At 48.1% G+C, this 16,645-nt stretch overlaps 1 protein-coding gene across 1 annotated transcript in view; it reads left to right on the forward strand.

The window, feature by feature from the left end:
* The window catches only part of ccser1 (coiled-coil serine-rich protein 1), a 1,211,351-nt gene that overhangs the window by 175,182 nt on the left and 1,019,524 nt on the right, over nt 1-16,645 (forward strand). The window contains 1 exon segment of the mRNA XM_038792749.1: nt 9,141-9,255. Coding sequence (XP_038648677.1) covers nt 9,141-9,255 — 115 coding nt within the window.

Genomic DNA, 16,645 nt, shown 5'->3' on the forward strand with positions numbered 1-16,645 from the left:
TTCCATTTGCATTGGGCTGGAAGTTTCCGTTGGTGTGTAATCCGATTCCCAATCCAGTCAGAAAGTGTCGATATTTACTTTCTGCAAAGAGATGCGGTGAAAGTTCTTTGTTGACATCGGAATGAGAAACTGGTTAAAATTTCCCCTGAGTTTTTTTTCCACCCTGCTGCATTTCCATTTAATGAGGTGAATAACGTGATTAGAATATTTGAGTTTTGGTTTGGATTTAATGTTCTGTATTTCTTGCCCGCATTCGGGGTATTTTGGGCTACACGGTGGGTTGGGGGGGGTGGGGGTGCGACGAGGCAGGGAGCTGCTTTTTGCTCTGGTGATAGTGGCAATGGCGCTCAGGGGACGGAATTCTCCACCACCCGGGAATCGGCGGGGGCAGGAATCGCGCCCCGCCAGTCGGCGGGCCCCCCACGCCAGTCGGCGAGCACCCCGTGGCGATTCTCTGGCCCGCAATTGGCCAAAATCCCGCCGCTGTCAGGCCTCTCCCACCGACGTGGCTTAAACCACCTCAGGTGCCAGCGGGCCCCGGGGTCCTGGAGGGGTGCGGTGTGATCGAACCCCAGGGGGGTGCCCCCACGGTGGGCTGGCCCGCGATCGGGGCCCATCGATCGGCAGGCGGACCTGTGCCATGGGGGCACTCTTTTTCTTCCGCCGCCGCCACGGCCTCCACCATGGCGGAGGCGGAAGAGAACCCCTCCACCGCGCATGTGCCTGCGCATGCGCGGACTCACACTGACCGCGAAGGCCTTTCGGCCAGCCCCGACGCCGGTCGTCGTGGCGCCAAAGGCAGTTGCCACCAGTTGGCAGAGCGGGAGCCACTCCGGCGTGGGCCTAGCCCCTAAAGGTGCGGAGAATTCCGCACCTTTTGGGGAGGCCCAACGCCGGTGTGATTGGCGCCACTCCGCTACGCCGGGACCCCCTGCCCCGCCGGGACCCCCTGCCCCGCCGGGTAGGGGAGAATACCGCCCAGGGTGTCAAGGGGGTGGAGAGGGATTGAGCAAGGGCGGGTCGAACGCCGGGTCTCCTTGTATACAGACCACCTCCTGTTGTACATTTCCGACCTGGTGGGGACTGTTGATAGGATCGTGGGGTTCCTGTGCGAATCTGGTCGTTTCTCAGGACATAAATTAAACATGGGGAAAAGCGAAGTGTTCCCGATAAATGCCAGGGGCAGGAGAGGAGGCTGTGGGAATGGGGGTAAGTTTCTGCTATCTCAGGAAGCAGGTGGCGTGGATTTTGGCCGAGCTGCATAAGTTGAATTTGGCACGATTGGTGGAGGCTATGAAGCTGAACTTCAAGAGGTGTGGCATGCTGCCTTTGTCTTTGGTAGGGCGTGTACAGATGGTGAAAATGACGGTGCTGCCAAAGTTTCTGTTCGTTTTTGAGAACCTTCACATTTTTGTTCCAAAGTCTTTTTTTTTTAGAAAGGTGAATGGGATAATTTCAAGGTTTGTGTGGGCAGGAAGGCCCCACGGGTGCAAAGGGTGTTTCTGGTAAGGGATTATCGAACCTGTTTCTATTACTATTGGGCAGGAAACACCGCAATGAATAGGAAATAGGCGGTGGAGGAGAGGTCGGTCTGGGGGCGGGTGGAGACGGCATTGTGTGGGGGACCAGTTTGAGGGCACTGTTGTTGGCGCCCTTTCTGTTCTCGATGGGCTGATACTCCGTGAGTCCAGTGTTGCTGTCAGCGTTGAGGGTTTGGAACTAGTGTAGGCAACACTTCAGACTGGAAGGCATGTCTCTGTGGCAACCATCGGTTTGCACCGACGGGGCTGGGAGCGAGGTTCCGGGGGTGGCGGCAAGTGGGGATAGATTGCTTCAGGGATTTGTTTGTGGGAGGAACGTGTGCAGGCCTGTTAAGGGGGGGGGGCTGTGGTGGGGGGCAGGATTGTTGAGGGTTGGAGGGTGGGAGGGGAGGGGGGAGATGTGGAGGGAGGGTTGTTAGTTTTGTGAGCTGTTACTGAAGTTTGGCTTTTGCATTTTTGTACGTATGAAGAGTGCCTTCAATAAAAATATTTCCAAAAAAAAGATACATTTCCTGCCGTCCAGCACGTAATTCCTCCAGCCTTTCCGAGTCCTGCCTGTTATCGTACTTCAATTTGAGCAGCAGAAAGGGAATAGTTTCACATTAGTGCAGCAGAGGCTGCCATTTGGTGCATTGAGGCATGTCGTTGGTCCAGAGTAAGTGACATCTAGTGTGGTGCACACTCGTGAATGCAATTGAACGATGGCCTTGAATATTTCAGATTGAAAGGTTTCCTTTCCCGCCATCGGAAGAGTTGGTGGCCACCCCCTCCTTCCCGAAGGAGATCTGAACCCATTCATTTTCGGGCTTCCCTCACATCAGGTCAACCCTCCTGCCAGCCTCAAACTGAGGCTAGGCGGAAACTGCGTTTAAATAGATAACAATTGCCCACTTAAGGGCCTCAACAGGGGCATGGGGCGGGCCGACATTCCAAGGCCTTGCCTGCCTCAGCATAAAATAGCTGCGAAGTTGGGCTGTGCGGTAATGCGGAGGGAATCCCATTCCGTCAACTTCATGATCCCCAGCCCACCTTCACCCAAAAACCCGTCGGTGGGTGAATGTAAAATTCAAGCCTATGTTGGGAAATATAACAAACTGCAAAATCAGTCATATTTAATGCCAGACTATAGCGGGCACGATTCTACCACTGTGGGTATGATGGGTGACTCGTAGCAGAGGTCCAAATCGGGCTTTGCAGTGGGTGCAAAACCTTGCTCGAGTTCACGGTGCATTCTGGATGACGCCCACGCTGGCTATTAGGCTCATTTAAATATGTGTGGACATCTTGAAGTTGCATCCACCAGGTGCCCAGGAGTCAACGGCCGCACCGGCGAGGCCTCAACCGGTCGCATATTAGTGCTGGTCTCCACAAGTGGAGCCCCCAGGTTGGTCGGAGATAAGAAAGGGCAGTCTCTGGCCTTCCGTCTGCCTGGGTTCCAGGCTGGCAGTGTCATGGTGAGGGGCTTGAGCAAGGCCATGCCCATGAAAGGGGGAGTGAGGAAGGATATGAAGGGTGGGGGTGTGAAGGGGAGGCGTGCTTGAAAGTGAGGGGGCCTGCAAGAGGGGTGGGGTCCTGAAACGGGGGGGTGAGCTCTCAGCGGCTCCATAGCAGGGCATCCTCACTTGGGGGGGGGGAGGGATAGTGGGGAGGAGAGAAGGAAAGCCCATGTCTGTGGGTAGTGGCATTGCCCACAAATGTGGGGGACCGGCAAGCTCACTTACAAAATGAAGCCCCAATCTCTGAGGAGCCGGTTTCAGCTTCCCACTGCTGAAAGAAATTCTCATTGGTTGTACGACCGGGGAGAAATTCCCAAGGCCTGGAAAAACGACTCGCGTGGGTGAATACCGGTCCGGTTCCCACCCAAAAAAGCCCTACAACCCACCAAACCCCCCTCCCCCCCCTGAAATGTTTTGGTTGAGTTGCGCCCAACATTTCTGTTTCCAATATCTTTTTTTTAAAATAAATTTTAGAGTACCCAATTATTTTTTTCCAATTAAGGGGCAATTTAGCATGGCCAATCCACCTACTCTGCACATTTTTGGGTTGTGGGGGCGAAACCCACGCAGACACGGGGAGAATGTGCAAACTCCACACGGACAGTGACCCAGAGCCGGGATCGAACCTGGGACCTCAGCGCCGTGAGGCGGTTGTGCTAACCACTAGGCCACCGTGCTGCCCTGTTTCCAATATCTGTGCAGAGAAACACAGAATGAACTTTTCAGGTTGATGGCCTTTCATCAGAAAATTTTCAAGCTGTGCGATTGCTGCCTAATTGGTTATATTTTGAGCTGCCATTCTAAATGAGTCGCAGTATTTTATTCCGAAGCTTCAATGATTGGGTTATAATGTGGTTTAGGGCCATGGGGACAATCTCAAGGGGGGCTGGAACACAAACATGCACCGCTACACAAAGATCTGATTACACCGCATCTAAAGGACTCAGCCCCTCAAAAAGGACATATTGCAGGGGTTCAGCACACATTCACCAGAATGATACCAGGAATGGTGATGTTAAATAATGAGAGCAGCTTGCATCAACCTTGAATTTCCTTGAGCACAGGAGGCTAAAGGATAATCTAATTGAGGTGTTTTAAACAGTTAAAGGGTTTGATATTGCGATGCTTCCTCTGGTGAGGGAGTTCAGAACCCAGAGGCATTACCTTAAAACTGGACACAATATTCCAGTTGAGGTCAAACCTGTGTTATAAAGACTCAGCATAACTTACTTGGTTTTGTAGTCTGCACCTCCAGTTATCCAATATGCCTTGTTAGCCCCCTTTCCCAATCGGTTCAATGATTTGTGCACACACACCGTCAGGTTCTTCAGCTCCTGCACCCCCTTTTGCCTTTTATTCTACATTGTCATTCCTCATTCTTCCCACCAGAATATATAATTTCAAACTTCTGTATATTAAATTTCATTGCCACCTTTCCGCCCATTTCTCTGTGTTCTCTTGAAGGCAATCACCTCCACCTCACCATTCACAATACTTCCAGGTTTTTCCACCTGTAAATTTTGAAGTTATGCCCTGTACACACGAGTCTAGGTCATTGACACATACCACGGAAAGCAGTCGTCCTATTCCATTTCCAGCTCTTCCACTTACCCACTCACCATCCCGGCAGTCCAGCTCCTTTCCATCTGCCTCACTCCACATCAGGAGTACTGAAGATCCCTGCTCCTCTCCAAACTTGCGCCATGAGATATTTTGCATCCACTAAAGCAGGTAGACAGGGGCCTTAGTTTAATGTGTCATGTGAGAGTACCTTTAAGAAGTGGGGGTTTATAAAATAGCTGTAGTGGATGTACCTTTCGGAAATGGGGTTTATCAAATAGCTGCAGTGATGTCAGAGTGCGGGTGGAGCTGGGCTGTCTGCTTTACTTTTGCTTTGGGCTGGCAGCTACAGGGTATGTTTGGTTTTGTTTTGCAGATTGGGAGCTGCATCCAGAGAAATGAGGTGTAATTCTGATCTCTCTGTATGAAAGGAATATCTTCAAATCACTTGCTAATTTAAAAGTGATAACTGCTCTCAGTAGAGAATTTAAGCCTGCTGTCTTTCTGTATAAAGGTTCTTTTGTCTTATGGATGTTGAAAAGAAAGATTATGGGTTACTTATAGAGTACTGTATTCTTTGGTGGGGGGGAGTATTTGAGTTGATAGTTGCGAAGATGTTTACTGTGTGTGTTTAAAAATGTTAACTGGATTCATAGAATAAACATTGTGCTTTGTTTAAAAATACTTTTAGTTCTCTGTTGCATCACACCTGTAAAGTGGGCCCTTGTGCTCCCCATAACCAAAATCTGTTCAAAGTTGTGGGTCAGGTGAACTCCATGGTACACTTTGGGGTCCTCTAAACCCTGGGCCGTAACAAATGCCTCATCTGAAAGGCGGCACCTCTGACAATGCGGAACTCCCTCAGTACTGGACTTCCTATCTTGATTTTTATGCTCAAGTCCTGGAGCGGGACTTGAACACCACAGTCTTCTCACTGAGCGGGGAGAGTGCTACCAGCTGAGCCGTGGCTGACGTACATGGGATGGAGCCAGTGGGTGGAGAAGCCGAGGGGACAGGGTCTCACCTTCTGGCTGTGTGTGCAGTAAGAGTGTAAATTAGGAGCAGTAGGGAAAAAAATATCTTGAGGGGTTGGGGGTTTCAAACAGGCCAGAGACTCTGAATCCTGTGGTGAGTAACTCATCTCCTGGCTTTCAGAAGTTCACAGGCTGGTGATTGATCCAACTCAGACTTTATCTCCCTCTGGCAGATCTTTGTCATTGGTGTGTCCTGCACCATCCACTGGACACCAAATAGGTTCTCAAAATGTACCTACCATCCATGCAAGATATTTTTCTTTGCACACATTTTAGTGGTGTCAGCATCTGGTAGGGAGGTCCATGTGCAGATCTCAAGGCTTTGTTGAGGGATCTCATATTTCGCATATCTGCACACATTTGTATTCTCTCGGTGAGCGCTGTCCACCCCTTGTTGTGGACGACGTGGGTGTGGGTTCTCCGAGTGCTCTAGGCTTTCGTTTCTGCAACCTTTGTAACTTGTTCATCATCAGAGCATGCAGTCAACCTATTGTGCGAGGACTATTTGATGCATCATAACATTGGTGGAACAACGGCAGGTACCCCTGTAAAACAATGACCTGACAGAACTCTTTGAAAATATGAAGGAGTTTGATGGTGTAGATGAAGGTGTTTCCACGTGCGAGGAGACCAAAATTAGAGATTTAAACAAAATCTAACAAGGAAATCAGGAGAAACCTCACCCAGTGAGTGGTGAGAGTGTAGAACTTGCTGCTACTTGGGTGCATTTAAAGGGAAGCAAAAGGATAAAGGAAGAGAAGGATATGTTAATAAGGTGAGAGAGAGCTAGGTAGGAGGAGGCTTGTGTGGAGCATGAACACCAGTATAGACTGGGTCAAATGGTTTGTCTCTGTGCTGTAAATTCTGTGCAGCTCATTGTTAATCCTTAGCTGCTGCAAGATTCCAAAAGATATCTATGTATTAAGTGGAAGAAAATAGTTAAAGAAAAACAAGCAATAATGTCTTGGCAGTGAATGAGAATTATTCAATGCATAGGTCTCAACCTTGGTGCCTGGGAGTCTTCCTTACTGAAAGGTCAAGTCTTTTGGGTTTGTTTGTGTATGCACCTTTTTAATGAGGTTTCACAACCCCTGAAGGTGAAAAGATTGTGGGGAGGAAAATGTGTGAAAAAAAGCTTTACTGTCGGCTAACAGCGGTGGTCCAGGGACACAGACAGTGAGAAAAGACAGAAGAGCATGTTCAGTGTGTGTCAGAGAGTGAGGACGGGTATTTTTTAGCTCTCTCAGAAGTAAACATTGCAAGACTATTGGGAAAATAATTCACTGAATAGTCAGTTATAGAACTCAATAAAACGATCGGTTTAACAGAGGTGCTACTGCAAGACTGTGTTTAGAGTGTAGTGTTTGGGTGACTCAGGGGCAGATAAGAGTTGGGTAAAAAGCATTGAGTGAACCTCAGGAACTCATGGGACAAAAACCTTTGCAACTGTGCCAGACCCAAGTGAGAAGCGTTTATCTGTCAAACTAGTGGTAAAGGTTCACTGGATTAAGTGTCTGTAAAGATATGTTGGGTTAAATGAATAATGTGAATTTTAAACATCTTCATGTGTTTGTGTTGAGATATTTTCAACTTTTTTGTCTGGTCTAATATAGTTCACTTTTCTTGCAAAATAATTTATTCTTTATGTTGAAAGTTTATCAGCAGACTTCTATCAATCTGTTTAGTAACTTTCCTCCATGGTTTCTAAAAACAAAAGTTAGAATCTGTCAAGCCAGGTTTCACTCTGGGACATGACTTGCAGCGCCGGCCCTAGGGTTGCTGGCGCCCCGGGCAAGCTGAACTTCGGCGCCCTTCGGGGGGGGGGGGCGGGGCCGAGGGGGGGGGGGGGGCGGCGGGGGGCGGGGGCGGGGGGGGGGCGGGGCCGAGGTGGGCGGGGCCGAGGCGGCGGGGGGGGGCGGGCCCGAGGGCGGGCAGACGGAAGGGGGGGGGCGGACGGAAGGGGGGGCGGACGGAAGGGGGGGTGGGGGGTCGCCCTGGGGGAGGGCGGCCACCGTGGGGGAGGGCGGCCACCGCGCATGCGCTGGTTGGCACCGGCCCAACTGCGCATGCGCGGGACCCGAGTCTCTAGCGCCCCCTAACACATGGCGCCCCGGGCGACAGCCCGAGTTGCCGGTGCCTTGGGCCGGCCCTGCTGACTTGTCCTACGTTAACATCAGCTGGGATCATAACAACAACCAGTGAAGTAAGCTTAGGGCTGGATTTTCAATTCAGGTTGGGAATCCACACTTATTTTGAAATGAAAAGCCACTAATTTGACCAGAGATGAGTTCAGCACCCAATTAGCGGTGCCAGGTACTGAATGAAGGTGAGAACCTCCAGCCACGACAGGACTTACCATTGCCGTGCAGAATGGAGCAGGCAGGAGCTCAGGTGGCTAGTAGTGTCACAGTGTAGGCAAGTTGCCAATCAGTTAATCGCAAGGTCCTGAACCCACTTGGTCTGAATCACCCGAATTTTGCATTAACTTTATTCACCAGCCACTCCACATAATGGCTCTCCACATTGCTCCTGACAACTGAGCCCTTAACAGCACCAGCCCATTCACTTTTCCATCTCTCCAATTAAAAAATCTCCTTCTGCCTCTCGCAGGCCATTACGAATAACTGTTCACCCAGGTTAACAGGCCATTTATTAGAGGTGTATGGGCCGTCGGCCCCCCTTCCAGCCCTTGCTTTGATAATTGTATTGTGTTCTGGAGCAGTTGGAAGGCTTACGCAACATTCGGAAGGGCTACCTTCAAAGCTCCCCTGCATCCTACCTGGACCCCGAGGGCATTTGCAAATCAAGGTGTACTTATGGTTGTAATATTGGGAAATGTGGTAGCCAGTGTTTTTCACAATCTATGTCTCACAATCAATAATGAGGAAAATGTCTAATCTTTTTGTGGCATGATGGTTGTGGGACAGCATCAATTAAAACAGGCTAAGGGGCAGCACGGTGGCGCAGTGGTTAGCATTGTTGCCTCACGCGCCGAGGTCCCAGGTTCGATCCCGGCTCTGGGTCACTGTCCGTACGTATTGAGTTTGCACATTCTCCCCGTGTCTGCGTGGGTTTCACACCCACAAGCCAAAGATGTGCAGGGTAGGTGGATTGGCCACGCTAAATTGCCCCTTAATTGGAAAAAAATGAATTGGGTGCTCTAAATTTAAAAAAAAAAGTTAAAACAGGATAGGACAACGCCGATGTTTGAAAAATGCAATGGATCTTTTATGTTGTGCTCTTGAGATCAGACGGTGTCTCAGTTCATCCACAGGGTGATTGTAAACAAAATGTACTGCAGCCTTGAATTTCTATCTGTCCAATAAGGATTTTAAACAAGAGGATGTCGCCCATCCCTCTCGCATATGACCTGAACTTTAGAACTTGTAATTCTTTACACTGTCATGTACATTTTTTAGTTCGTAGTTGCCAAGAAGACATTTTTTCTCAAGATCACTTTGGGAATATTTTAATGACTCTGTTTCCTTTTCCCTCCCCCTTGGATTCAGGATGTTCTGAATAGATTGGGATCCTGTGACCTAGATGAAGATGACTTGATGCTCGACTTGGAGTTCTTGGAAGATCAGCGTCATCAGAGTGACAATGCTGCCCCCAAACATTTTGGTAAGTTCGACCAACCTTAAAGCTATTACTTGCTTGGAAGTAGCATGCCAACATTTAATGCATTTGTATCCCAGTGTCCTTCCAGTTACTTCAGTGGTCATTTAAACCCTTCAAAGTAAACAGGTGAATACCTCCATTAATATCTTATAAACAGGCGAATGCCTTGGAAAGCAAGGAAATATTGTACAAAACCTTGTTGAGGTTTACCATAAATATAAACTGTTTCATTGTAGGTGGTTATGTGCTAAGATGGTAAACAGTATTTTCTGGGTGACTATTGCGTATTGAGGCCACAGGCGGAATTTTACTGGTGGGATACTCTGGTCCCACCGACGGTGCACCCCCGCCTCGCGTTTCCCGGTGACGAGGGGTGCATTCAACGGGAAATCCCGTCGACAACGCCAGTACCAGAAAATCGTGCTAGTGGGCCACCTCCCCCTTCAAAAATACGTGCCGGGTTGCTTGGTAAATCTTGCCCTACATCTCAAGTGCTTAAAGATTACTGCCATCTCTCGCACGCACACTAATCTAGATAATCGTTCTATGCACACGTTAATTGTCCTGATGAATTTTCCGTGGGAGGGGCTGAGGAAAGAGTTTGACAGAAAATAATTCTCTTGGTTCGAATCGGTTTCATTTCCATCCCTCTGTATTTTCTCATCCCGTTGTACTTTTAAAGGATCGTTCCATCTCAGTCATACTAGCCCACTAGAGCGGTGGGAAAATAATTTGTCAAATTCAGCAGTGTTTGTGTTGCACAGCATCACTTCTTATTTGCTTGCATTATTTTTCTTCCATTATCCATACCCTTTCTCACGTGGGGCCAAAAGGCTGAGGGCCGACAGAAGGTCTTCTCTCAGACGTCCATCCCCAAGCGACACACGGGAAGACATTCTTGATGACTGGCACTCAGAAGTTTGGCGTTTCTCTGTGGCAAAACTGCCTAGTTGTTCATTTGTTGTTTTCCCGCTCCTCCAGCCATTAAGGGCAAGCAACGTCTCTTAATGTTTTTGACTCGTGACCACCCCAGCGAACCTTGTTTGTTCGACCATCCTAGGTTTGACAGTGCTGCAATATTGGTTTGTAACAAAAGCCCTCATTGATCGGATTTTGTTTGGGCCTTGTAGCCTTTCTGTTCTTTGGCTTCCGAGTCAAGGTGTAGGTAATAATTACGTAGGGAGGTACTACTGTAAGAACAGATTTTAAATTATTTCAGAACACATTATTGCCTGCTCTCAACTCTGATGCCCTGGAGGGAGTTTGGTAAGTGTCGATTTTAAATTTGTCTTTGTTTAATTTTTTGATGAATTCTGACAGAAGCAGGATGCAATCTACATGTTGTCTATCTGCTGGCACCTTGTGATTGTGATGCATAGCGAATCTCCGAGAGCTTAAATTGAAATTGGTTTAATGTTGGCATGGAGTGTTGATTTCAATTTGCATATTTCATTTACCAGACCTCAGTGTTCTGATGGTTACAGAACTCCAAAGATTAAAAAGTCAATGTGAAAATCACTATTCTAACTTGCTGACTGTGTAATACCCTGCAGCTAATTTAAACTGGCACGGATCCAAACACAAGTATTAGTTTAATGCCCCAATGAAATCAATTAAAAATTAATTACAGCATTTGAAATCATTTGAATTTTGTGGAACTGTTATGGAAGCTGAAAATCTGTCAAGCGCTTAATAGCTACTGAAAATAACTGGTGTTCTCTTTCACATTATTTGGGCCTCTCCACTAGATAGCAACAAAGGATTTCAATCCATAGAGAGTCATTTGACCATGGTCTCCTTTCTTCTGGATCAGGAAAGCTTTCGAAAGAACTAAGCGCGTATACTTGCATTGCTCCATTGTGGAGTTTATTCCACCCTTGCAAAGTTGAGTTCCTGTTAAACATAGTCTGCGTCTCATTTAATTGTGGCCACTGTTTATTTCTCCCAGCTCCTTGGCACACACTGTGTACTAAAGGCTACCAAGTGGAAACAGCAATACAACACCATTAACGGGGGCGAAAAAGGAATATAATGAGGTTAGCAAAATGGAAAGCAACTGCATCATGGGACCCAGTAGCTAAAATCTGGTCAAACAAAATGATGTAATTGATGCAATATGATGGTGTTAAAATATGTATAATATATCCTCACCCTCAAGTTGTGAGGAGGATACAAAGGGATGTGGATAGGTTAAGTGAGTAGGACCGAGTGGCCTACTCTTGCTCCTAATTCTTAACACTGTAGTCATTCAAAACAAATCAATTATAAGTGAGTTGTTTTTGTGCAGAGTACCTAATTCTGCATTCTGTGATATAACTTCAGGAGTGTTGTATGTAACTGTACTTCTCTCAATTTTTTCTGCATTAATAAAGAAAGATTCAAATTTATAAAGTGCAGGGCGGCCCGTGGCGCAGTGGTTAGCATTATTGCCTCCGGCACTGAGGACCCGGGTTCTAATCCCAGCCTTGGGTCACTGTCCGTGCGGAGTTTGCACATTCTCCCTTTGTCTGCTTGGGTTTCACCCCCACAACCCAAAGATGTGCAGGTTAGGTGGATTGGCCACTCTAAGTTGCCCCTTAATTGGAAAAACAAATTGGGTACTAATTTATATAGTGTAGTTATGACCACTGCACATCCCAAAGTGGTTTATCAGCAACAAATTACTTGTTTTTGAAGTGTAGTCACTGTTGTTACACAAGGAACGCAGCAGCCAATTAGCACACAGCAAGCTCCCACAAGCAGGAACATGATAATGACCCGACCACAGTGATATTGACTGCGGAGTAAATGTAGCTGAGCAGACTGAGAATAACCCTGCTGCCCTTCTTCGGACTAGTGTCAGGGGACCTTTTACATTGATACCAGCAGATAGTTAGGGCTTTGTTTAGAATCTCATCTGAAAGATGGCCCTTGCAGCTCTGAAGGATGACAGGTATTGTTAGATTTAGTAAAAAATTAATTGGTAGAATTTATTTATACTTGGGATATTATACTTGCGAATTGCAATAACAGTTGTAGGCCGACAACAAGCCATTGGGCTGGATTCTCCTCCCCCTGTCGCCGAGATCGTGTTCGACGATGGGGTGGAGAATCCGTTTTGGCGCACTAAATCAGGTGCGGCGTGGTTCTTCAATTCTCCGTCCTCCGAAAATCGGCATACTCGTGGCGTACGCTGCCCCGAGTATCCACCGCCTCAGGCCATTGCCTGAGGCCCGTTCCACGATCCTTTGTCCCTGACCTGCCAAATTCCCGACTGCGCAGACCTCTCATGGTCCTACGTCCGTGATCCTCGCGTGGCGGCTGCGGACTCCGTCGGGGGAGGGTCGATCGACAGGGGCGGGGTGGGGGCAATGTGTGCGTGCGGTCCAGGGCTCGCGAGTAGCCGATGCAGGGCACTATTTTGCTGGTCCAGGAACTTAGTTCTCCTTGGAGCATGGCGCGGCTGCTGGAGGCCGCCGCCGTGCGCATGCGTGCCCTCTGACCCGGAAGTGCGGGGGGGGCAGTATTCGCAGCTGGAGCTGCGAGCTCTATGATGGCTGCCTGCTAGCCCCCAGCAAGACAGTGAATCTGTGGCCTTTTTGACGCCAATTTTTCTGACGTAAAAGACCACAGTTTTCACGACAGCGTTGGGACTTCGTCCCAAAACCGGAGAATCCAGCCCAATTTACCCAAAAGCCTTTTCAAGCACACGCTTGCGCAGCACTGAAAGCAACTCTGAATTTAACTAAAGACAAATTGTGTTACTTGATGTTGGTAGTAAAAAGATTTTCGCAATTTCAATGCTTTATTCATTGCAAAGACATTTTGGGAAAGGCGATAACACACAATGGTAGTTCTGTCTGGGATTTGGGGGCTTTCTTAAAAATTAACTTCGCATTTCATGAAAGACGAGCGAGTCTCTACAAATCAGAATTGAACATCATCAGGTACCTGGTACAAAAGGCAGATCACTGCCTTTACTGCAGTGTTTTTCAAACTTTTCTTCCCGGGATCCTCGGGACACGACCTTCGCAGCTCACCTTTGCGACACACCATTTTCGCTTACCTTTCATGTGACAGGTAAGCCGGCTTGCTCCTCATGATCTCACTTGCTTTTTAGTTCAATGTTACATTTCTGCGAAGGACTTCAGCAGGTGATTTAAGGTCTCAGTGCATCCGTTGAAAAAAAAAAAATCAAGAATTTAGTCCTCGAACTCTCGGTGAAGTTGCATTACGCTGGCAGGCCAGATTGTGCTGGCTATCCGTCATCACTTTCAACATTGAACAGTCAGCATCTCTTTGAAAGGACTGTGATAAAATTAGACCAAACTGAACATGCAAATTAATGACTTGGTACATTAAAAAAAATCTAATTAATAGTACAACCCACACAAACAGAACACAGGATTGCGGAAGCGTGATTAGACTGTCAGGTGTTAAATTTGTGATCCTCACTGGAGCACCGACTAATAGAGAAACAATTTACAATTATGTGGGGCCTTATTGCATCTTCAGGATGTCCCAAAGCACTAAGCAGCCAATAAATCCTTTTTAAATGTGTACTCGCTGTTCTGATGGAGGGACGCATGGCAGCCAATTTGGGCATGGCAAATGACATAAATGATCCAATAATCTGCTTTAATTGGTGCTGGTTATTAGAGGAATGATGATCGGGGGAACTTTGTCATCTTCATCTTTCAATTATTCACAGGATGTGGCATAATTAGCAAGGCTGGCGTTTACCACCCATGGTTGCCCAGGAGAAGATGGGTTTGTGCATGCCCCCTTCCACAGGGAGGTCTGTGGCTGCAGCTGAAGCCAACAGATGGGGACGGCCTCAATGCCTGCTATCGTGAGGACGCCTGCTGGGCTGTACCTGCTGTCTCCAGATGACTGGTTGACTCTGTTGATAAGCACTAATAAGTCTATTAATAGGTCGGTTTGGGTGAAATCACTGCCTGGTGATTCCTCCCTCCTACACGGTGTGGGCCCCTGACCACCCCCCCCCCCCCCCCCCCCCCCCTTCCACAATTTGGCCATGATGTTGCAGCCTTGAATACGACAGGAAACATTCGGCCCACAGCCTAATAACTGGAAAACAAAACTTAGTGTAGTTCCACTGTGGATTGGATTGGATTGGATTTGTTTATTGTCACGTGTACCGGGGTACAATGAAAAGTATTGTTCTGCGTACGGGTCAGACATATCATTCCGTACATGAAAATAAAATATATAGGGCGGGGCTTGCTCGGAGGTGGCAGTCATTCATCGACTTCTTTAAGGAAAACTGAACTTCAGCAGAAAGAGAGGAGGGGAAGGTGGGGGGGGGGGGGAAATGGCAGTGTAAAATAGTAGACAGGGGGCGGGGATTCTCTCATCGCGCGGCAGATTGTCCATGCCGTCGTAAAGGCCATTGCGTTTTCCGACGGCGTGAATGGGCCGCTCCCAGGACTAATTCTGGCCCCTACAAGGCTGGGAGAATCCCCGCCACCGGGTCATGCCGCCCCGCCACCGGCACATGATTCTCCGCAGAGCGGGAGAATCGGCGTCGGCGTGTTGCCAGTCGGGGGCCACTCTACATGGCCGGCCCGCCAATTCTCGGGCCGGGATGGGCCGAGCGGCCGTCGTGGGAACGCTGAGTCCCGCCGGCGCCGTCCACACCTGCTCTCAGCCGGCGGGAACTCAGCGTGGAAGGGTCAGGTGGCGGCCTGTGGGGGGGGGGGGGGGGGGGGGGAGTCTCCCACGATCGGGGCCCACCAATCGGGGCCCACCAATCGGCAGGCCGGCCTCTCTGGCTGGGGATGCATTTCCTACGCACTGGCCCCTGTAGTCCTGCGCCATGTTGTGTCGGGGCCGGCGCGTTGAAGGAAGCCACCGTGCATGCGCGGAACCCGCGGCACCCAGTTTGCGCTGGGATCGGCAGCTGGAGTGGCGTGAACCGCTCCAGCGCCGTGCGAGCCCCCTGTCGGGACCAGAATTAGTCCTGGGAGCAGCCCGTTCACGCTGTCATAAAACACGATGGCATTTACAACGCCGTGGACACTCTGCCGCTGGATGAGAGAATCCCGTCCCTAATATACGGGTGGTTAGGAGCTCGGGTGGGGGGGGGGTAGTTGGTTATGTTATTGTAATATTGTTGCATGTATCGGGCCACTAGGCTGTTTAGAATGTTAATTTGTTAAACTCTGAAAATTACAAATGCTTCAATTAAACGTTTTCTGGAAAAAAAGAAAATACGCAGGGAAAACATAAAATACACATAAAATAAACATAAAATGTGCTTGTGAATTAAAGAATAACATTGTGGTTTATAGGCAACTGGAGAATTTGCAGTCTTTTTGTTGAGTATGTAAGTGCCACCCTTACCGCTCTTCATATTATTCCACAATGCAGTTCAGTAAACCAATGCATTTCGCAAATTTAAGAATCCATTGAAAAGCATTTCAAATTCTCTTGGTAAATGTTGTCTACTCGATGCTGTGATTTCATTTATCACACAGAACGACCTTCATTCTGATTGATTTCTACCAAAATACTTCTACTTTCAATCATGGAAAAGCTACTTCTTTCTCGCGTGGAACTGTTATGTATCAGAGAATGTATCCCTGCTGGTGGAACGTCACGTGATCGTCAGTGACGTCAGCAGAGTGTTTTGCGTGGGCTTCCAGCTCTCCATTTTTAGATTACATCTCCTGAAAACCTTTTGTCGGGTAAATAAGGAATCTAACTGTGTGGCACCTCCACCTTTTCTCTTTACGGCACTGAGAGAATATAACAATAGAAAAACTGGCGACGAGAATTGGGGCAAGAAAACATTGCTGGAAAATAATATGGTCTACGGCGCTGAGAGCAGAGAAAAGATTGTCGGGACTGGACATGGTGAAGCGAAAGAGGCTGCGGGAACGGCGATTCGGAAGTCTTCCAACTCTGTACAGGCCATGACTTGGGGAAGATGTCATCCTCAGTTGAGCAAAAATAAAATTTCTCAGTTGCTTTGTGGATAAGAGGGTCGCTTGTTCCATGCAACAAAAACACAGTCTGATTACAGAGGTCATTTAACTGGAAACAGTCTTTTCGTGGTATTTCTAGTGGACCCGACAACCAATTCCTCTCCTGGTCTCAAATTATATCATTCGATTTCTCGGCTACTTGGAGGAAATATTAAAAATTTGACAGAAAAAAATAAAATAAAAAAATAAATAAATGAAAGGTTGGTTGAAGTACAGACGCCGGGAGCCGGTATTCAGATTGGTGGGAAAAATGGACACCATGGATGCATTTGAAGAAGACTGAGAGACTAGGCGGTCCTGTGAAGAGCCATTTCAACTTTATCTCCTAGCGAATCAAATACTGGAGGAAGTAAAGGTTCTCAGTTCGTGAAGGCGTCAACCATTTTTGCTGTTGCCAAACCTCT

Source organism: Scyliorhinus canicula, chromosome 3 (genome assembly GCF_902713615.1).
Source record: "Scyliorhinus canicula chromosome 3, sScyCan1.1, whole genome shotgun sequence".
NCBI classification, from domain to species: Eukaryota; Metazoa; Chordata; class Chondrichthyes; order Carcharhiniformes; family Scyliorhinidae; genus Scyliorhinus; species Scyliorhinus canicula.